This window comes from Cyprinodon tularosa, unplaced genomic scaffold, assembly GCF_016077235.1.
Source record: "Cyprinodon tularosa strain WSP-4 unplaced genomic scaffold, ASM1607723v1 ctg643, whole genome shotgun sequence".
Taxonomy (NCBI): domain Eukaryota; kingdom Metazoa; phylum Chordata; class Actinopteri; order Cyprinodontiformes; family Cyprinodontidae; genus Cyprinodon; species Cyprinodon tularosa.
The window spans coordinates 360853-384704 of record NW_024039389.1 but is presented as its reverse complement, the minus strand read 5'-3'; the positions used below and the strand labels follow the sequence as shown (position 1 = coordinate 384704).

Here is a 23852-nt window from a genome sequence, read left to right as displayed (position 1 = left end):
TATCTTTCACTTTACAACAATGCACTATTTACTTAAGTTCAAAATACTGTTTTTTAGGTAAAATATTACAACCAAAATGTAAAAAGTCAAAAAAATTTGCAAGCTACTGTATGAACTGTGTTAGCATTAAACTTTTATTGACTAAATATTTGTAAAAAGCATTTACAACTACTTAAAATAAATTCATTAAAAACACCAGCACTGCAGTGCTAGGTTTTATATAACCAGATTATGTAAGGTGAGTACTGCTGAGACTTCTCATTAAAAGGAAATAGTTATCATATGGTTATTTTCAGCACAACAGAGAGCTGGATTCATAATAAAATGGGCAATTTCACCTAAGTCCCCCCTCAGGGTAAGTGGTAAACTAAAGAAGGATTTGATACCAGGGCTATGAAGCCTTTGATGGTGTGTTATCAGCTGAGTAATTTGCTCTTGTATAAACATGAATTACTGTTATCTAAGTGCCCCCTGACAGCCGATTGGCTTCTCATTAGGCTCGTGTGAAATGAGATTAGCAACGAGCCTCTAAATGATGATCCAATCCCAGAATACATAATCCCTCACACATACTGTATTCCCTGTTTCTGTGCTTCTCCCCATGCATCTATTTCTAATGCTTTTCATTCTGGGCTACATCTTTTCCTGGTTTTACTGAGCCTACTTACTTGACCCTTTGCCTTTTTCTCTTCTCCTGCTGTCGTTTTACATTACTTGCAGAGTGCAACTGCAGTGGGAGATCAAACGAGTGCGTGTTTGACATGGAGCTGTATAGGAGCACTGGCAGTGGGGGGCGCTGTGTGAGCTGCAGAGACAACACTGATGGGGCCCACTGTGAACGCTGCAAGGAAAACCACTACAGGAAAGTTCCAGAAGAACCTTGCCTACCCTGTCACTGCAATGTCAATGGTAAGCTGAAAATATATAAAGCTTAACTGAGTAAGCCTTACTTCTCAGTTATAACCATCACAAATCCATACACATCCCTATTTGTTATGTGCACTTATGAAAATTAGGAATACAGGTACAGTAAAATAGTAATAGCATAGTTTTAAGTAGCCAGAAAGGTCCCATTGAAATAGAGCATTGGTCAATAGTACGGAGTAAACACATACCTTACCAGTTTTAACCAAGACTTTCTAAAAAAAAAAGTAGTGATAAAAGAAGCAGATATTAATTAAAGATGCAACAGTTAATGCTGAAAAATGACATACTTTATTGGAATATTTTAATAATATAAACTAAAAATATCAATTGATTTTCAGTAACAGGTCAAATATTAGGTAACGGCTTCCTTGAATTGTAATAATGATGATTATCAGAATAATTAGTATGATTAGTGTAATGCATCCTTTTAATTAGAGGAGAAGAATTCTGCATGTTTAATATCAAACACAGTGAGAAATAAGATTGCACACGATTTTGTGTGTGTGAAAAGGAAATTCACTTTTTTTTTAAAATAATAAAAAGACAGTTTAAGTCACAGCAGTTTTAACAAATCATTAACATATTTAGGTGAGGGGACCTTCTATAGCTATACCGTCTAGGATAATAACAAAAAGCTTCTCGATTGCACCAGAACCTAAAAAGCTTTTGGTTAAAGCTTAATAAATTGATTTAGGGTGACAATTTTTATTTAGTGGTCTCATCAGCATTCTAATAGCTATAGTTGGTCCTTGTTTTCACTCACTTCTAAAAATAGGAATCAAAATGAAGATTAGAACAGATCCTTGCGGGATACCGATCTACATTAAGGGTTTTAAAGTTGTTTTTTCTGTTTGTTTCTCTAGAGAAAAACTGTTAGCAGCATTTTTCCAAGCTCTTATCTTAGTGTGCAAACTTTTACATTTATTTTAAAACAGGATATTGTATTTTTAAAACTATTAGGTTATGTCAAAACGTGTTTCGAAATGTTATGTCAAATTGTGAGTTTGAGAGCCCAGCATGACATCATAATCAGGTGATAAAGTCGGCTGAGTTTGGCGCCATCTGCTTGATACACACTTTGCTGCTAGGGAGTCCAGAAGAATTACAGTTTGATCAAAATTGTGAATGTTAGTGATGTTTTGGTGTTGTAGATTGTCTCTCTGTGGAAATAGCCCGCAATCTTTTTCATCTTTTGATGCACAGTTTTATGCTGGTTTCAATTTTGCACTCCAGCCTCATGACATTCGCAAAATATTAGTTTACTGTAATAAGATCCAACGGTATCTATCTTTCAAGTTTATATTTATTCTTTAGAGTGTTCCCCTTCAACGCTGTCATCTCAACCTTAATATTTGAGTTGAGCTTTTGATTTTACAGCTTTTTGTTGCTTTTGATTTTGCACCCATCACATTTGCAAACAATTTTAAGTTGTTGCTTATTATTATAATGTAATTCTGTTGCTTAAACGTATGCATCTTCTTCAGGTTATTGCCTTTAAAAAGTTTTTGTGTCAACATTAAAATAAATTTCTATCTTCCAACACATAGCAATGAACCACTCTTTTATTTTGAAAGTAGATTTATGAATATGGATGCCTTCATAATACTTTGGCAAACGACTCAAATCTTTTTTCAGTTATAGTCAACAGTGTTAACAGCCATATATACTACCATATCTGCAACACACTAAACTTCTTTAGCAACAACGTCAGAGAATATACTGTTTTTAACACCTTTTAAAAACAGGAAGGTATAATAAGGCTCAGCGCCTACTGAAAGAAAAAAAAACAGTTGAAAATTAAAGAAAAACATAGAGAGATCTTATAAAATGTAAATAATAGTGCAGATATAAATGATAATAACTACAGATCAATTTGTGTCTGATACTGTATTCATTAGTGTAATATAAATTATGGCAGGATTGCACCTCCACACTCTGATGCCTTTAACATCTTCTCAAATTTATAATCAGTTGATCATTAAAAAAATGATTTCACTCAGACGTGCAGTAGTGATTTGATCAAGCTGAGTCAGTGAAGTGGTTCACAAATCATTAAACCACAAGGAATTCTTGGTTCAGTCACTGTCGTCAGGTTACAGAGGAAAATGGGAGAGAATATCTACCATCTTTGCCCTGAATATAAATAGTAAAAGGTGATTGCAAAGAGCTGTTGGATTCCATTATATTGATCAAAGGTTATAACAGACTCCATCAGGCTCCCTCTATTCTCCTCTTTATGCCCCAGCTGGTCTTTACGTCCATTAGCTGACGTCTCCCAATATCAGTGCAGGAGATGGATTATACCCTTCTCTTTCATGATTATACTTAAAATTTGTCAAAGGAAAGTCAATAACAGGGTTCTCTTAACTCCTATTCTGAATAAAGGGTGTAGTTGAGTTATTGATCTGTCTAATGTAAATTCCAGTAATCTTTTTGTGGTCATTTTTCTTTTTAAAGTACTTTACACTATTTCCCTGTACAATGTATATCATTCTCTTATATTCCTGAATGCTCTATATGTTTTTCCTGCAGGCTCAGTGAGTTTGCAGTGTGATGCAGAAGGAAGGTGTCCATGCAGACTTGGTGTGACAGGAGAGAAGTGTGACACTTGTCAGGCTGGCTTCCACTCACTGGGTCCTGGGGGTTGCAGGTAAGCAATAGGCATAGATGCATAATAGTGTTAAAAAAAAAACTCAGATCCCATAGATATGTGTTAGTTGTAATATTTGTTATAAAAAAGAGATTTATGTGTTTTGCTATACCCAGCATTTTACAGGACTAGGTTCTAAGAATGAATGTAGATAGGAAATGCGTTAATTGTTAAAGTGTGCTCAAAGTTGAAATTAGGGTTAGCACATTTTAAATACTTGGACCAAAGATAGGTTTTAAGTGATTTTCTGTACTGTCTAATTTTTTTAATCAGTATCAGGGCTTAGATTTAATCAATTTACAGTAGGACAGACTAGTTGTGTATGATTTTTTAAATCAGCGTAATTGCAATACTTCTAATAATGATTAACCAAAAATATTTAGCTTTATTGCAAAATATTCTTCTAGACGTTTGAGTGCGCTGCTATGTTGATGTGATGCGCATCGATGAAGATAAAGTGGACATAAACAAGATTGGAAATATGTCCATCCATCCATCTTTTTTCTTCCACTTTATCCGGGGCCAAGAGGCAGCAGGAGGCAGTTGAAGCTGCCTCCTCAAAGGCCTTGGATTTGGAGGTGCTGATCCTCATCCCGGTCACTTCACACTCAGTTGCAAACCGTGCCAGTGCATGTTGAAGGTCCTGGTTTGATGAGGCCAACAGGACAACATAATTTGCAAACAGCAGAGATGATATCCTGAGGTTCCCAACTGGCCCCCCTCAGGTCCCTGGCTGCACCCAGAAATTCTGTCGATTAATGTAATGAACAGAACCGGTGACAAAGGGCAGCCCTGGCAGAGACAACCATACACCGGGAACAGGTCTGACTTACTGCCAGCAATTGCGAACCAAACTCCTGCTGTGGTCATACAGAGAGCAGACAGCCCTTAACAGAGGGCCTCGGACCCCCTACCTTCTGAGCACCCCCCACAGGGCACCATGAGGGGCACGGTTGAAATCCAAAAAACACATATGGACTGGTTGGACAAATTCCCACAAACCCTTGAGCCCTTTGTTTGTGGGTGACATTTGAGGATAATTTGTAATACAAGTTTTATTTGTGAACAATAAGATTTATTTAAGTGTAACATGCTTATTTTTGAGTGATAACATGCTTTATGTGTGTGTGCTATGTTTTTGGCAGAAAATTCACTCAATACAGGTCATGTACTATTACTCAAATAGATCTACACCAGTAGATCTGCCTATAAAGGTTTTCCAACTAAACTATTGCAAATTATTATTATCCTATTGGATTATTTGTGTATTTTACACTTTGCTTTTTCTTTTTGTGTTGGTAAACAAAGCACTTTTTTGTTTGTGTTTCTAATATAAGCACTTTTGTGTATATTTAACACCACCAGGTGACCAGAGGTATGATTCCACACCTAATGCATAAATAAGGAATGGAACTGAGGTAGTCTGTAACGTCCAGCAAAGGCACAAAAAGAAATAGGAAAAGTCCAAGATGAAATCAGAACCAGAATCAGAAATACTTTCATAATCCCAGAGGGAAATTACTCATGTTACACGCTCCAGTTACAGTTTTATATATATTAGTGCTGTCAATCGATTCAATTTTTTTAATCGCGATTAATCGCATCAATGCCTGAGTTAACTCGCGATTAATCGCATTTTAATCGCAAATTTTTTTTATGATTGAAAATAATTTAAATACTCTCGATGACATACAAAAAATACATACAGGCTAGGTTTGTGCCAATGTTCTTTTTTTAAAATAAAAACAGGTCACAGACACTGATTTATGCCATAGAAACATATGGCAAGAAGATGGGGAGGCATGTAGCAAAAAATAACAAATATGTAGCCAAAAAAAAAGGCCCTGAAAACAGGCTGATGTAAAAGACAGTCTTTACAGTTAATACAGTCTTTTGAACAAAGACAAGGATTTTACCCTACTGCTATAAAATGTGGTACAGTTAATATTAGATGTCAATTAACCAAGGTAATAATGAAAAATTTTCAATCAATACATCAAAATCAATAGACCGACATCACTAGATGGAGGTAGTCTATGCTCTAGAAAGTTACTTTTCAGCCTCTTAACAAAAATGAGAACACACACACACCCACCCACCCACACACAGACACACCCACTCACATACACACACACACACACACACACACACACACACACACACACACACACACACACACACACACACACACACACACACACACACACACGATACCGACCTGTGGCATACACAGACAGCAAGAGTGCCATAGCAGATTCCATTTCACCTCAGTAATCAGTTTTCTCAGCGTATTTCAGGTTGCTACTAGTTACCAGACACTCAACTTGTTTGTTGGTGGTCGGGCTTAAAGAAAAGGCACTAGCGCTACCCAGTGTATGAGCGTCTTTTTCCCTTGAGGAGCTCCGCTCTGGAAGCCTATGAGAAATGCATAGACTGGGGGAAAATAGCCCTGCCTTCCCGCAGGCTGCAGCGGGATGTACTTAGAAAATAGTACCATAAAAGCACATAGCGTTAATCTCACGTTAAAAAAATTATCGCCGTTAAAATGGCCTTGCGTTAACGCGATAATAACGCGATAATTTTGACAGCATTAATATATATATACACACGTCCAACTACACAAGATAATAAAGATAAAAATTAAAATAAAAAAGAGGTAAAATATATACACATATAGCTCTTCTGTATATATATTTATGTATGTATATCTTTATACATATGTAAAAATTAAATCCAACTAAAGTGATAAATCCAAGTAAAGTGATACGTGGTGTGCTAAAATAGTGCATAAATGTCAATTACAGGGGGGGGGGGGTCTGAATCACTTGAGGGAGGCGTTGTAGGGATTGATGACCACAGGTAGGAATGATTTCCTGTAGCGCTCTGTGGTGCATCTGAGTAAAAGGAGTCTTCTGCTGAAGGAGCTCGTCTGCTGGACCAGTGTGTAGTGGAGAGGATGTGAGTCATTGTCTAAGATGGACTGAAACCTGCACAGCATCCTCCTCTCTGCCACGGTGGTCAGAGTGTCCAGCTGCTCCCCCACAACGTCACCGGCCCTCCTGATCAGTTTGTTAAAACAAGTGTAAAAATGCACAATACATATTTGGATGCCAAAAGGGATAAGACACTCGAAGCGCTTGGAGTATATCAGACCACTGGCGTTATGTAAAGCACTGGCTAAAGTTGCAAAAGCATTCAGATTTTGCTGCCTAGAAGATGGATGTTAAACTTGCCTTTAAGCTGCATTTTCACTGAATTTGCGCAAACAAGCCCATGAAAATCTATCTGGTACCACTCCAAGTTAAACTGTTTGATTCTAATCAAAAAGACTACTATGGTTTAGGTGGTACATATAGCTGTGAGGAATGTAAGAGCTGATGAGCCCACATCCTCACCGAAATAAAAAATGGCAGCACAGAGAACATATGCTGCTATCACATCTGCTTTGTCAGAATCCAAATTTGATCGTTGAAAGGGGCACAGCAGGAGAGATGAAAAGCATTGTGTTTTCTCATTTGTTGCTACCAAACTTTGGTAGGCAGGCACTAGGTGTCCCTTCGCCCAATCAGTTTGAAAGATTCTGCCAAATGACCTTCATCGCCTCAGAGTTAGTGGTAGCAGTCTCAGCTCAATCATGTAGGCAGATATGCAAAACAATATTTAAATCTGCCGATCATGCTCTGTAGACAGATTCTAATTTGTCTGAAAGAGAACTTAATAAACACGATCAGGATGAACACTCGGCCTATTGTGTTATGTTTAAAAAAGGATGATAGGGTTTTTTGTATGTCTTTAAGATAATTGTTATTAAACATATTTATTGACAGAAATCTGCGTTTTCATTTTTTTTAGTAAGCCTCATTTCTAGATGATGTTTCCACCTATGTTTCCCCTATAAATAAATATTTACAATAACTACTTTTTATTTTCTTATGTCTTATGGGTAGTTATGTGTTTTTAGAAGAAAAACTTTCCTGGACTGATCACATGTCTAATCCAAAAGATTGAACTTAAATGCTAAATGTAACCCAAAGGTTAACTACAGTAATTGCTTGGTAGAAGAAAAACATGTTCATTATCTCCAATCTTATGTAACCTAAAAGTAAATGGCTTGCAGTTGCACAATAATCAATATTTTCAAATTAACATAGACTGGAATTACTTCTTGTAATGAAGCTGCTAAGACCTATCAGCAGACTGCAGAGCTTAGCTCTATAGAGCGTCTTTGTGTATTTTTAAGCTTTGGTTCTGATATGAAAACATCAAAATTAGTCTCAAATAATTTACACATGTACCATTGTACAGTACACAAGCAATTAGTAGTAAAAGCGAAAGGAATTGTGATTGCCTACACTTTTTGAGTCATGAAATACTATAATTGCATTAGAATAAATAAACAGATAATTAAACCTTGCAAAATCGGTGTAATGTTTTCAATGTATAAATAATTTGAGTAGTAATTAACAGTGTTTGTTGACATTTTTTTTTCTTTACAAACAAGACCATCTTTATGGCAATTCTTTATTTTCAGAACATTTTTTTCACCATACTGTGAAATGGTATAATATATTGAACTTACAGTGAAGACTAATATGAAGGCAATAACATCAAGTTTAACACACCTGCTTATCTCCAAACCAGAGATTTTGTAACACTAAAGATCTAAATGACAAATGGCCATACAGGCATAAGATGGACATTTTCATTTGACAACTCATAACCAAACATGTAAATCACTTTTGTAAGATACTCTACGTTATTGTACTGGGTAAGGTGGTGCAAAGGTCATTATGGTGTGGGGCTGTTTTGTTTTGGGGTTAAGGCGGAGATATACTTGCATGTTGGGATCTCACGCCGGTCTTTATGTGCCGTGATTGAGCCCGTAGAAGTACACATTTATAGTTGAGGCAGATGTAGTTGCAATACTCATAAACACCACAGAGAGGCAGTGATCAACATCACAAGCGGCACTGCAGAAAAAAAGAGAAGAAAGACCCAGGCTCAGAACAGATGGACGCAGTTGTTGGTACACAACGGAAAGAGATCAGACAGGTAGACATTTAGTCAGTTAAGGCAGAAGCCGGAAGACAGGTCAGGCAATCAGAATCGGACGGGAACAGGCAGGCTCAGAAGTCAAGAAGCAGCAAAGCTAGGATCCAAAAATGAGAACTAAGAATGCTGGAATAAATGTCACCAATAGCTCAAAATAATTGCACTGATGACTGGTCTGACTGCTGGTTATATAGTGTCTAATGTAGGTGGATTAGATGAGCAAACAATGAGAAGTGGGCGAAGTTAAGCAGGTGTGCGAAATGAGTGATCAGACCAGGCATCAGTGCTGAGATTATGACAGAAAGTTTATATACCACTTCCAAAATGGCCAGTGCAGTGTTGTTTATTTAACAATTTAAGATTATTGAAGAATGGTAGGAGTGTTTGTGGCAGCTTCACAGAAATTTACTGTGGAAGAAAAATTGTAGGTTAAAACCATGTGAATCTGCATGTGGGTCAAAAACTACAAACCATCATGAGAAGCAGTGGGTCTGCAGTAGGTTTACGTTGTTGTGCATTTTCAGCAGCAGCTTCACATGATCTTATCCCATAAAGGCCACCAAATATGATATCATGTTAAATTTCAAAGATACATCTAGCAGGTGTGCTGGGACACCTCCTCAGGGATGTAAACTGGGGTCACTAGGAGTTTAACTGCTTTCATCGATCAAACACTCTCCTGCCAAGGTATATCAGACCCCAGCCTGTGTCTCAGCAGCATTAGCCCACTTTCTGCCTTCTGTGAGATAAGACAAAGGAACCCCTTATTGTACCCTGTTGATTGTAGATGTCATACTAGCATCTGTTGTCCCAACAAAAGCGTGTTCTGTGATTTATTTAGTCAGATTTTTTATGCTTTTAATCTAGGACATCAAACGCTACAGACAATTATCTGGCAAAGTTTGGCTTGTCAAAAATTCAAATACTGCTATGAATGACATTTCAATTCTGCATTTACATTTATCAGACCTTTTGGAAGATGATGGTATAAGTAGTATGAAATATAGAGCTGAATTGTATAGTTCCCACTGCACCTCTATGTTTTTTTGCTTCATCAATGTAACATAGTGACAGAAAAGGTAAACTGATTTACTTTGTAATTTTTATGATGTTATAAAATTTTATAATCTATAATCATTTACTTAGTTCTTTATTACAAATGCTGAAATAAAAAAACATGTGTTTCCTTTATATTTGTTTTTGATCCATATCCAATTTTTCCTACAGTTTAATTAAAATAACAAAGATTAAGTAAATATCTTTTCTAATTATATTTCAAAAGTAGAGAAATGTGAAAGGGGCAGTAGTTTGAGGTAAATAGTGGTTAAAAACATTTTATTTTGAAATAATCCCTTGCCACATACAGGTGCTGGTCATAAAATTAGAATATCATGAAAAAGTAGATTGATTTCAGTAATTCCATTTAAAAAGTGAAACTTGTATATTATATTCATACATTACATACAAACTCATATATTTCAGATGTTTATTTTGTTTAATTTTGATGATTACAAATGACAACAAATGAAAATCTCAAATTCATCATATCAGAAAATTAGAATATTGTGAAAAGGTTCAAAATTGATGGCCCCTGGTGCCACACTCTAATCAGCTAATTAACTCAAACCACCTGCAAAAGCCTTTAAATGGTCTTTCAGTCTAGTTCTATAGGCTACACAATCATGGGGAAGACTGCTGACTTGACAGTTGTCCAAAAGACGACCATCGACACCTTGCACAAGGAGGGCAAGACACAAAAGGTCATCGCTAAAGAGGCTGGCTGTTCACAGAGCTCAGTGTCCAAGCACATTAATAGAGAGGCGAAGGGAAGGAAAAGATGTGGTCGAAAAAAGTGTACAAGCAAGAGAGATAACCGCACCCTGGAGAGGATTGTGAAACAAAACCCATTCAAAAATGTGGGGGAGATTCACAAAGAGTGGACTGCAGCTGGAGTGAGTGCTTCAAGAACCACCACACACAGACGTATGAAAGACATGGGTTTCTGCTGTCGCATTCCTTGTGTCAAGCCACTCTTCAACCACAGACAGCGTCAGAAGCGTCTTGCCTGGGCTAAAGAGAAACAGGACTGGACTGCTGGTGAGTGGTCCAAAGTCATGTTCTCTGATGAAAGTAAATTTTGCATTTCCTTTGGAAATCAAGGTCCCAGAGTCTGGAGGAAAAGAAGAGAGGCACTTCATCCACGTTGCTTGAAGTCCAGTGTAAAGTTTCCACAGTCAGTGATGGTTTGGGGTGCCATGTCATCTGCTGGTGTTGGTCCATTGTGTTTTCTGAGGTCCAGGGTCAACGCAGCCACATACCAGGAAGTTTTAGAGCACTTCATGCTTCCTGCAGCTGACCAACTTTTTGGAGATGCAGATTTCATTTTCCAACAGGACTTGGCACCTGCACACAGTGCCAAAGCTACCAGTACCTGGTTGAAGGACCATGGTATCCCTGTTCTTAATTGGCCAGCAAACTCTCCTGACCTTAACCCCATAGAAAATCTATGGGGTATTGTGAAGAAGAAGATGCAATACACCAGACCCAACAATTCAGAAGAGCTAAAAGCCACTATTAGAGCAACCTGGGCTATCATAACACCTGAGCAGTGCCACAGACTGATCGACTCCATGCCACGCCGCATTGCTGCAGTAATACAGGCCAAAGGAGGCCCAACTAAATACTGAGTGCTGTACATGCTCATACTTTTCATGTTCATACTTTTCAGTTGGCCAACATTTCTATAAATCCTTTGTTTTTATTGGTCTTCAGTAATATTCTAATTTTCTGATATGATGAATTTGAGATTTTCATTTGTTGTCATTTGTAATCATCAAAATTAAACAAAATAAACATCTGAAATATATGAGTTTGTATGTAATGTATGAATATAATATACAAGTTTCACTTTTTAAATGGAATTACTGAAATCAATCTACTTTTTCATGATATTCTAATTTTATGACCAGCACCTGTATGATCTGGGTTGTTTGGTAGTGCAGTGATCCTATCCAACAGAAAACTGTGAACTCCTTGAATTACTCATTAGTTTGTCCAGTCCTCTCAATGTGTTTCCATTGAGCCTTGATGTAGCCAAGATGCTTTGCTTTGAAAATTCAAGGAAACTATTTTTGCTGCTTCGAACTTTGCAAGCAAATCTGACCTTACAAATCGCTACATGTTTCCTAATAGACTAAACATAGAGCTGTATATAGTTCCAAAGAATCAAAATATGTTTATATGTTTATAGTTAAAACCAAATATTCAAATAAAGAAAAGCCAAGTTTTTTAAACGAAATTCTTTAATCAGATTAAATCTTTCTATGTTTACTCTGATTACAAAGATTCTCTTTACTTTTATCGGAAAAAAGGGATTAGGTTTTGAGAATATCACCATTTAATCTGTGATCTATCTGCGGGATCCTTGTTGTTTTCACCTACCACTTATGGTCATTAATCTAAGGAAAACATGGGCCGTCCCTTAGTTTCAGCTTTAAATTTTTTTTGGAATTCCTTACATGTACAGCCTATTTTAAGTCACAGCGACTATATGGAACCAAATGAAGGATTTCTAATTGAATAATTTTCACCCAATCCTATGCTGATTGAAAACAGGGACCCATCATTGCCCTGTTGCAAGGCCCATCTCTGGTTTAGCTTTGTTTTATAGATGCCTCTACCTCGTTGCTTCACATTTTACATGAACTCCTTTGGAATTTTTTGTTCTTTTTTAGATTTATAGGTTTGCTGTGATGTGTCACTTATTAACTTTATCACCAGGCATTTTTTCAGGCTTAACTAAAGCAGCCAGCTCAGAAAAAAACCACTATAGTGTTTATGCAAGGTAAATTTTTCAGCACATGGGGGGTAAATGCAGGTTACTTTTTATTTTTACAAAGACCTCTTTCACACAACTTTACAGGTATTTCATAGGTAATTTTTTCACAGCTACTGTGTGTGTGTGTGTATATGTTCACAAAAAGTGGAAATTACCTTGAACTTTTCTTCCTCAATGTCCCATTGGTAAAACACTGTTCAAGAACCGCATTCTGTTTATTGTTTTTCTGTCTTTGAACTTGACTCTGTTATTGATAATTTAAGCATGCTACAGTACCAGAGTGAGCTCAGGGGGGTTTTAATTGATTTCTAGGCAAGCAGAGTTACTTTCATTCCTGAGGTATGATCTACATTTAGACCTTAGACTGTGGAGGCTGAAAGCCTATCGCATCTTGAAGATGCATTGACCCAGCGAATGCTTTCTTCAGATAAAAAGGGGCATTTTAACTTTGCCTGACCTTGGACCACTCATGATAAATAACTGTGCATGCATCCCTGCATGTTAATGTTCAGGATGGTGCGTTTGTGTGCCGGAGGAATATTTTGTCATATTTAAATTCCTGAGAAGACTATCCCTGCACACACTGTAGCTGCCCGAGGAATGCTAAGTTATAATAGTATTGAATTGCATATCAATGATTGTTTGACTCTACAATTATTCCTGCTACCTTACTCCAAATACCTTGATAACTCACAGCATGGTGGGGTTTTAAAAGCAGATGCAAGGTAGACATGTTTCTACAACAATACTATAGGCAAATAGAGTGATACAATAGCTGTTAATCTAGTGATTGGCAGTAAATAGGTTATGAATTTAACCAAAATTAGACAACCTTTATGGTTTAAAAAAGAATCACAGAATTGAATATTTGTTTAATAACTCAACTTGGAAGGGGATTTTTCTTTGTTTATGATCAAAGATTAAATCAATAAAAGTCTTTAAACCTACCCCATTTAGTCAAAAAAATATTTTAAAATTATGCACTACTCTGAAGTATGAAGTGTAGTTTATTTGTTTTAAAAACAGGTTTGATTTAAAACATTTATAAGTCAAAAGAGGCATTTCTTAAAAACAGTAATTATAATTAAAACCTATTGTTTTCTGACATTCATGGTCTATATAAATATATTTGTCATAGATAATAGAGATTGTTCATTAAAGCAGAAAACTGCTATCAGAATACTGTCAATAAGCTTATGACAGCATTCACACACACACACTCTATCTCTACTGTCAGTCATGCAGCAAACTCCGGCTGTTTAGCTGAGGTGTAAATTACCCGAACCACTAGAGCAGAAACAAGTATAGGCAGCTTGCCTTGGGATAATTGAATTATTTATAATGGCACCTCGTTGAAATAGATTCTGTGTTACAGTTTCAAACAAAGGAATCAATCAATAAACACAATCAAACACATTTCAACATAATTCAAATGACTGTCATCTCACATGCTCTTATCACTGTTATTCATGGTAGACTGTGTCTTTCATTTAACAGTTGTCTCTTAAATCTACTTTCTTGTGTCAGTGAACATGATTTGTCACTAAATTAACCAGGATTAATGTCCTTATTTTCAAAACCCAATAAAAAAAAATTCTATTATAGACAAACATCTTCTTTTTTTTTCATAGACACTCTACACATTATTCAATAATATTGTAAGAAAAGTCAGTCCTTTTATTTTTTCTTGGTAGTATGATTCCATAACAGATGTTATCACAAGACACTTTACAAGAGAAGCTTGTCCATCTGCTATCAGATTACAGTGCCGTAAAACTTATTTGCTCTTCTTCATATTAACTTTTGATCAAAATTTTTAAACCAGTTAAAACATTGCAAGAAAATCCATTTTGCACAACAATTAAAGAAGAAAAGGAAACAAGAGTATGCAATTTGTTGCAGATAGCAGATCCTAACTAAATAAATTAACATCTCTGTTGGATAATGTCTCCCACCCCATGCATGAAGCAGTTGCAGAACTGGAGAGCTCCTACAGTCACTGACTGCTTCTCCCCTGAAAGCACCAGGAGCGTTATCACAGATCCTTCCTACCAGCAGTTGTAAGACTTTATAACCATCACTGTTCCCAACAACCTCAATAAGTTGTTACATTCATGCTGATTTTGCACAGTTTCAATCTTAGTCAGTTAAATAAAAAAGCTGCTGTCATTTTGCACATCTCTGATGTTGCTACTATTTTCATATATCCATTACTGTAAAAATGTCCACAGCTGTATATTGGTTATTTATTCTCCAGTTGCACAGTTTTATATTGTTAAAACGCTTTATAGTACAGTATTTTATTGTTTATCTTTTAACTCTTCACTCTTATGTTATTTCTATCCATTTTTCTAAGGTCCATATTTGTGTGACCATTTTTTGTATAATATTGCTGCTGTAAAGACCAGAATTTCCCCATTGTGGGTAAATAAAGGAATTTTCTATTCTATTCTGTTGAAAACAACAGTTTAACCACTATTCATTATTTGATCAAAGCATTGAGAGCATAAAAAACAGCAATCGAAGTGTCAAAAAAGGACTCTAAACTGAGTCCTTGTTGACTTCAAACAATCCTTCAGGCATGCTTGACGTAAATGTTCTGAGGAAGCTGATGAGAACTTTGCTCCAAGGTTTAAAGCCTGCTTCGCAAAGGCTACTTCTAGGAAATGATTGAAACAGATTGAAATGGAAAAGAATTAAGAATAATACATTGTACGCCATTTGTTCTCTGCAGGCCGTGTAACTGTGACCCCAGCGGGAGTGAGGATCACTGCTCCCCTCTGGATGGGCATTGCTTCTGCAAACAGAATGTGGAGGGGCAGAGCTGTAATAGGTGGGTGAGAGGTTGGGCAGTTATGTCACCTACGTGCGTATGTAGACTGTGGTTGCTAGGGTAACTGTCAAAGTCCCTTACAATAAAAACATATTTTTTTTGCTTGCAGCTGTGACATTATATCTACTAATATTGGGAAATAATGTTCCCCAATATGAATAGCAGAGATTATCCCTGGAAGCTAGGTCACAATTTTACACAGATGCAGCAAACCGAAAAAAAGACTTAAAGACAGAGAAGGCGAACATTTCTCCTATTTTGTGTACCGCTGCTTGCTTTGACGGCTACCACACAGTAATCAACAGTTTCTATCTTTTAGATTTTCCTCCAGGACATATGATCAAACTGATACACTCATTGTTTCTCTTGAAACACACACTGTTCCAGATCTCCCACTCCTGGACCGCTGAGTCATTATATGCTCCCTGTTTGACTTTTTTTCCCACTGAATTTCACAGCTCATTGAACAAGTTCTTCTCCTGTGTAATGTTCCCATTGCAAGGGGTGATTTTTAGCGATGTTCCTGTCCCACCCATATGCTAGTAGCTGTGTACAGGTCAGAGCTCATGGACCTCACAGCTGAACTCACTTATTCCTTTCTTCCTCAGCCCCGTAGTGTACATCATCAGCCAGTGGCTTTGGGGCTAAATCTCATCAGATAGTGAGAATGTGGGATGCATTAATTGCTCTAAAGCAGGCGTGGGTACATAATCTGCATTGTCTATTTTTTTTTTTTGTATGACTGTTTGCACATTTGTGTATGAACCTACAGGTGCAAGCCAGGATATTTCAATATGCAGAGAAAACACCCAGCAGGCTGCCAGCCGTGTTTCTGCTTTGGTCACTCCCTTGCCTGCTACTCATCCAGTCACTACAGAGCCACGGTTATTACATCAGACTTTACTGAAGGTAAACTGTCAATTTTAATCAACCATTATTTTTTTCTGGTTTTCTGTTTGAGTTATGAATTATTATCTTCTGTTAAAGCACAATGCATTTTATTACTTTGATAGTTGAGGTAAAGGGGCATGAGGGTTGACAAACAAAGACTTCTTTTTGGCCTGCCAGATAGCTCAGGTATAAAAGCGCTGAATACCCTTTCCTCATATGTAAGAAAATTCTGCTGTGTCAGCATTTTTAGAGCTCAGTAGATCAAATAGGGTTACAGAGGGAACTATGTGGTTGGTTGATCTCTCAACCTTCACGGTCATTTTTTGCTAAATACATCAACAGCCTCACCTTAAAACATAATTCTGGTCAGCTGTATGTTCGTGGAACAGTTTTATGTTAAATTAATAAATACATTTTATAGATGAGCTATAAAATCATTCAAATTATGCTGGAACTGTGTCAGTATGTTTAAAGTGTATTAATAACATATGTCATTAAGTTACTGCACTTTAATATCTCTGAAAATATTGTGAACAAAAATGACCCAAAATGCTGAAAAAACTATTCATTTTAATGGAAAATATTGTCATAAGACAACAATTCTGCAAATTAATTTCCATGAAATGTTTGCTTTTTTTTTTACTAAAAGCCAGGTAATTGAATTATTATAGTCCTATTATTCTGCCAAAATCACCTTGTTTTTTTTATTTTTATAAAACCTTAAATAATTATTAAATCTTTCATGAAATGACAGGAGCTAATGAAGCTTGTTTTCAATTAATCAAAAAGACTTTTAGTGTATAAATTGCTGAAAACTGTCTTGTATGACTGAAAGCTGTTTTTTTCCCAGCAGCATGAAACTCCAGCAAAGAAGTTTGCAAAGAATTTAAATTTAAACCAAATTTCAATATCTATCTAGTCAATATCTATTTTTTTGTTTTGATGTGTATAAATTGATAGACGATAGATATAATGTCAGGTATAAAAAAAAGAGCCAATTTAATATCTGAAATGATCTAAACAGAACGTTATCTTTGCAAACTCTAACCATTAGGAGATGAATGTTCTCACCATTGCTGAATTAAAGGGAGATAATGAGATTCCTAAGTTTAAGACTTAATTTGCTCACAGACCGTGATGGTTGGTGGGGAGAGTTCTCCGGAGGCCTGGAGTACCCCCTGCTGTGGAAGGAAGGTGAAGTCTACCTGCTGCCTCTTAATGAGGAAGACACCGGTTTCTACAGAGCCCCTGGTGAGTCAGAAAGCAAAACACCAAACGTGTGAACTAATTCTCTAAAACAGATATGTTGGATTTGTTTTAAAATAATATAACTATATCTGTAATGGAATTTTAAACTGGATTGATTTGCAGTGTGAAGGAAGGAATTTACTGAAGCTGTGATTTTGCATTATTTCACCAATTACTAAAACTGCCACAAATCTAGAGGCATTAGGAAGCATATGCTTTGTGAATTTTGGTATGTAATTGATGGTTATTTTACTTTTGCTTACTGCAGTTATAGTATACCTGAAGAAGCGCATCCAGAGCTAAATAGTGTTGTCATTGACCTTCTCATTGACCTTGCTTTTAGAAAGAATGCATATAAATGTTTCAAAAAATAAATGCTATATTTAAAACATCTACTGGTTTTAATAAGATGCCAGTTTAAAGTCTGAAGTAATCAAACTTCCATCCGGCACACATGGAGAGTAATACAACCCCCCACCTGAAAACTGGTAGTAAGCTGGCTGTATAGGAAGGCAAGGCAAATTTATTTGTATAGCACAATTCAGTACAAAGACAATGCAAAGTACTTTACATGATTAAAATATAGGAAAATAAAACACAATCAGAGCGAGTAGAAGAAAAAAATAAAGAATAAAAAAGATGCAGAAACAAGAAAGAACATTAAAAGCAGTTGGACTAAAGAAAAGAAAAAAAAGGAAAAAAAGAAAAAACTATTACCTTTTTTTCCCAACTTTTCAATTTACAAAAGACCAGTTAAGCGGCTTACAAATACTTTCAGTTGTTATTTTGTGGAATCTGAATCCCCTTTTTTCTTTAAAGTCATGACGTTTTTAAGGGGGCAAACTTTTTTTTTAAAGGATATTAGATTTACTTTACAGATGTTTAAATTTATCATTAGTTGTAGTTGCCCTTGTCAGAAATATCTCCATATTAAGTTGATTGAAAAAGTAAATGACGCAAGAGCATGTTTGCACCATTTGTGATGCAAAAAAATTCAGCTTGTTGCAAAAGGCAAAAGTTTATTTCTCTCTTTGCAAACTTTGCTAAAGTTAAAGTTATCTTTTATCTATTCCAAGGTCTAAACTCAAGTTTTGTGGTGGGTGACATAGATCTCTCATCGGCTGGTCCCAGACCTTTGAATAGTACATGTATACCTTTAAATATTAGATCTAGACAAACACTGAGACATTTTGAATCTCTACAAAAATCACATTTTGATGGAAAGCACAAGTTGTCTTAAACTTTTTTAAGCGCCGTAATGGTTATTATTTTAGTTGTTTTATTTCACTTGTTGCATTCTTGAATTTATTTAATAACTCTATTGTATCTTAGTGCTTTTTTTTCTTGTTTGTTTCTAAGTCTGTAAAGTGCTTCGGGCAGTATGAATTGTTGAAAATGTACTACGTAAAAAGAGGCCAAAATCATGACCTTGACACTGGTTGATGCTTCAGGCAGAAGTTACCAAAGTAACTGCACCATAGTAAAATGGAACCTTTGCAGTTAAAAGGCAGTGAAAAGCCAACAATGGTTCCTTGTATTAGTGGAGATGTTACTGATGTAGCATCTGGTGTATGCCACTCTTTAAGTTGCTCCCTTTATCAAAGTAACAAAATGGAGATAAATATATATCTATATTATTTACAAACAGGTTCAGTAAAAACATCTACAGCCCTCACAGTTTTAGGGCAGTCGCTGAACTGATCAGGCATTTTACTGTCTGGGATTAAACAAGCGCAGGATGTTGAGCTGAAAAAATATTACCTTTAAAGATACAAAATATTATAGAATGAAAAGTGTGTGTTTCTTTTATTGTTTTTTTTTTTTTTTTTTTGTTTAAAAAAGCTTGGGTCTTATCAGTCAAACAAAAATAATTCTATTCAGGAAGAGAACCTTTGAAATCACTCATCTCAACTGTATTACTCAAATGTTATTACTTTTTTCTAAAAAAAATTATTACAATAATTTATTCACGTTATCATTGATGTGTTGTTTTTTGTTTTATTTATGATGCATAAATAAAACATTTATGATTTATTTATGATGCATATGTTGGAAGAGATAATTTCCCATTACTTTTTTTCCTTTTCTCAATAAAACTGTTCATCATATTTTGGAAGTTTATCATATATTTAAAAATATATAGGGATTATTTTTTATTTTTATTTTTTTACTTTCATTAGAATGATTATCACTTGGATGACTGAGAATCTTTACTAGCATGTTATCATATATGTTTATAAATCTTCTAGTTTTTAGATTAAAATAATTTCAAGTACCCTAAAGCATATTTTGCTTGGTCTTGTAGTTTCTTTCTGTATTGCAGCATTTTGGCAGCCTTTCATGTGATGGTTATTATGATATCATTACTTCCAAAAATCCCCTCTCAGAGCCATTAGAAGATAAGGAAATAATCTTCCAAGCTAGTAGACTTTGAGCCCCTTTCTATCAGCTGCCCTAGCAGCAAAGGCCTGATGGAATTGGATGTCTTGGCAAAGCTTGAGAACCAACAAAGTGAAAATTGGCTTGACTTCCTCTTGTCTCCGCTAAGCCGGTTTTGGCCATCATCTTAGAGCCCCTCCAGCCATCGTGCAGACCTCGGCCAGAAGCAAAACAGGAGCAATCCCATTAACCTTCTAGTCTCTGGGTTTTTAATGCTCAGAACGCGTGATCACAGAGAACAACTTTATCCGGGGGCGTCTTTTTTTAGACAGATGAGAAGCACTCAGCTAAAAGAGGTTGCGACAAAGCACGGTGGCCTGGCATAATTCGTCAAACTTTATTAAAAATGCACCACTAAGCTGCTGATATGCCATTTTTAATTTGTGGATCTGTGAATATTACTCTACAAGGAATAATTATGCTCTGACACATAGTAAACATTAATAATGATGGAAATGCACAGTAAATGACATTTCATTGTGGCTGTATTCATTTTCTCAGTCTTCCGTCTCTGAAGGCCACGTTGCACAGATTAGTATCCCAACTGCCTAAGAACAGCTTTGTGACAGCCTGCTTATCAACTTTTGGCAGAACTTGTTTATGGTTTTTGTTGACATAATGTATACACACATCTGTTACACTGGCATTCCTAATAATGATCTCATTTTCTCTTGCTTTTTACGTAGTCGGCATGCGTGGAGTCACTTTAAAGATTAGTCCAGAGTGGCAGCCACTTCGGAAGCTGCTCTACTGTAGTTTGTTCTCTCCACTCAGACTTTTATTTTTAATTTGCAGTTTTGCACTAAAATCCCTTCACTGTGCTTCCTCACAAGTGTTGGAGATAAGTTTGAGTGACAACACAACGTCTAGCATCATACAAAATAGTATTCCATGATTGAATGTGTTTTTCGTCACTTTAGTTTTCCTTGGATATGCTTCTATTTATTATTCTGTAATTTCTCTGAATTCCCAATGAGAATGAGGCACTGTTTAAGTTAAGAAGCTGCCATTAAAAAAAAGAAAAAAGAAAAGGCCTTTGCCAAATGGTGGACAGTACTTCATAATGTTTTTTTCAACAGTTCTCAAGAAAAAAGGTTAGACAGAATTGGGTTTCAGACAGTGTGAAGGAAATTGAAAAGCAAAATTGCACTCATCTTTTTTTTTTTAATTCCTCCTGACAGTTTAGCAATCGTGGTGCTTACACCAGCTGGGGTTTCAAAATTGCTCCTTCTTTTTCCCTGCATGAAGATGTTTCATTTTTGTAAACATCTTGAATTGCCTGCCCTCATTTTTTTTCTTTTTCTGGGTTAGTTTAAACCTGTCAAGTCATAAAGAAATACAGATAGGTTGTAATGTGTGTGTTTTTGCATTTATAGACAGTCTTACTATGTAGCTTTGCGTCCTTTTTCCCCCATGTTATCCTGGACATCTGCTTGACACTTAGTTCACATGGATTTCAAGTCCCTTTGGCATCTTTAAGTGTAGCTGCAAGAAAATGTCACTGAGAAACAAAAAGTCAATCCCGAAAAAGCTCTGACTTCCTCCTGGTCACCACTTCAATATGCTGGGCAGTGACGACAGCTGCTTTGGCTGGCAGCGTTTTTTACCGATGGGGGCATTGTGTATCTCAAGACCTCAAAGTCATCTGCTGAAAAGCCTGTAATGTTGATCTTTCTTTCTATCAGTAGAACAAGTCAACCTGCTAAGCCTGAAGCGGGAGCAAGGCTCAAAGAAAACATGACAATGTGAAGTAAAGGCGAAGGAGGATAGAATTTTAATGAACCTTGCCTGTAGCGGAAGGAAAGGAGCAGAATTTGGTTACCCCTATGTATGCTAAGCTCATGAGATATGAAAAAACCCTTTAAAGCATTTTTTGGCTTCCTGTCAGTAACAGTATGCTCAACAGCAGCTGCTGGAAATGTTACCTGCAAGCCTGCCTGCTTTAAATTTTGTCAAGGTGGAATATGCAAAACCGAAGAGGACTGGTGAAAGGATATGAAGAAATCTGGATAAAAGACATTTTAGTACATAGGTGAATAATGGGTAGATGTTCACTTAATTTATAAAGCATCACAAAATGCATACATTTTTTTCGTGTAAATTTTATTGATTCAGATTATTATCAGTTTTGTTTTTCCTCTGATGTTACCTACAAAATTTTCTACTTTCATTATGTTACATCAAAGGAAGATGGGACTGCCACTGGTGGATCATTTGTTGAAGAAGGGAAAAGGATAATTATTTAATGTAAATATCCTTTTAAACATTTATTAGTGCTTAGGTGATGTTAAAGGCATACTATGCAACATTTTTCAGTTAATTAATGTGTTCCATAACGTTTTGGATGATTAAATGAGTCATTTCAGGTTGAACAAAGGTATTCTCGGCCACCCTGGTGGTCTGTGGGGGAAATACCGCACTTGCAATTGCAGGAGCCCTCGGCCCGCACCCACAGGCTCAGAAGTCTCATGCATCGCGAGAGTCGGTCTTGCTTTACGGCGAGAACTGCTACACACCCCCAGTGAAAGTCATGCTCGTTGCTAGCGCAGTGGCGATATTTGTGCAGTTATCATGGCGGAACCAGCGAGAAAACAGCGAAATTTTCAAACTCGAAAATTGGAACAAAATAGTCACTTACCACAGTAGACATGGTGATTTGTTGCGTTCGCCTGTCTGCTAAGCTCAAAGCAACCGCGCCTGGCTTGACGGAGAAACCAGGAGAACAGCTGAGCATATTTACGACAGTGCACTTTTACTTTCGCCCTCTGGGGGGAGCCTTGCTGGAAAATCAACACCGGTTGCATAGTATACCTTTAAACCTCCAAAGACTTTGGCTTTATCCTGTTCCCTGGTCTGAATTGTAAAAGTAAATTCTCAGCTCTGTGAGCTTTCTGCTTGGCCTCTGCATTAGTTACAGACACACAATAGGCTCATTACAAATGTTTGGTTAATCCTTTTTTATTTTCATCTTGAAAAATAAAAGCCAAACAAAAGAAAATAAGAAAAACCTTGAAATCATTTTTTGTTTCAGTCGTACAGCATTACCTGGCCGGCCAGCCTCCTCAATGTGATTCCACTCCAACGTTTAGGAGGATTAACTAAGACGTTGTAACCAGCAGATAGCTAGTTTATTTTACTCAACAGGTTAATAATCTACTGATTATTTTAACTATTCGTGTAAGAGACCTTGCCTTTCTCCATCTTTCTTCTTTGCTTTTTTGGGGCACTGTATTCTTGAACCCTTTTTACACACTGCTGCTTCTTTACACTAGCCTCGTGAGACCATCCTGATCTCGCGAGCTTTCAAGATTTAACTCGCTTATGGAAGTAAATATGTGCCATCAGAATTTGAATAAAAAATACCTCTGAAATTTGAATGTTGTATATTAGTGCTTACTTTTTCAGTATTAAAATAAATTCAGAATATATTTTTAACCTAAAAAAATTCAATTTCATTATTTGTACATTACAAAAAAAATTCAGTGTAATTTTTTTTACATGGTTGCAATTTTCAGTTATTAAAAAAATTCACATTCCTATTTCAAAGGGATAAAATTTTCAATATACATATTTTTCACAGTTTAAATTTTCAGTGTTAAAAAATTCAGCATATAAAAAATTCAACTTTTCAAAATTCAAATGCAATATTTTCGTTGTCCTCCAATTCAACTTGCTCAAATTCACTGTCTCAAATTCAGCGTCTAAAAATTCGCTGTAAAAATGGCCAAGGTTACTTCAGGTCACAGACATTAGCAATGGATGTCCGATTCCAACATCCACCTAATCACGTGACACAACCGTCATATTGAAGAAGTACCAGTATCACCCAGGCTGGCGACCATGGAGGCGAACTCAAACCCAACGGTGAGTTTAATCCTTTCATATTTCTGTAGTATATTTTATTTTGCGCATGAAGTTTGATACATTATCTTAAAGCCTGATTTAAAACACTGGTTTGGGCCGTTGTTAATCTT

At 36.3% G+C, this 23852-nt stretch overlaps 1 protein-coding gene across 1 annotated transcript in view; it reads left to right on the top strand.

The window, feature by feature from the left end:
• Positions 1-726: 726 nt before the first annotated feature.
• lamc3 (laminin, gamma 3) overlaps positions 727-23852 on the top strand; it is a 107007-nt gene continuing 83881 nt past the window's right edge. Inside the window, exons 1-5 of the mRNA XM_038308694.1 lie at positions 727-909; positions 3460-3577; positions 15202-15300; positions 16073-16209; positions 17323-17442. Coding sequence (XP_038164622.1) covers positions 762-909; positions 3460-3577; positions 15202-15300; positions 16073-16209; positions 17323-17442 — 622 coding nt within the window. The 5' untranslated portion in view covers positions 727-761. The remainder of the gene's footprint in view (positions 910-3459; positions 3578-15201; positions 15301-16072; positions 16210-17322; positions 17443-23852) is intronic.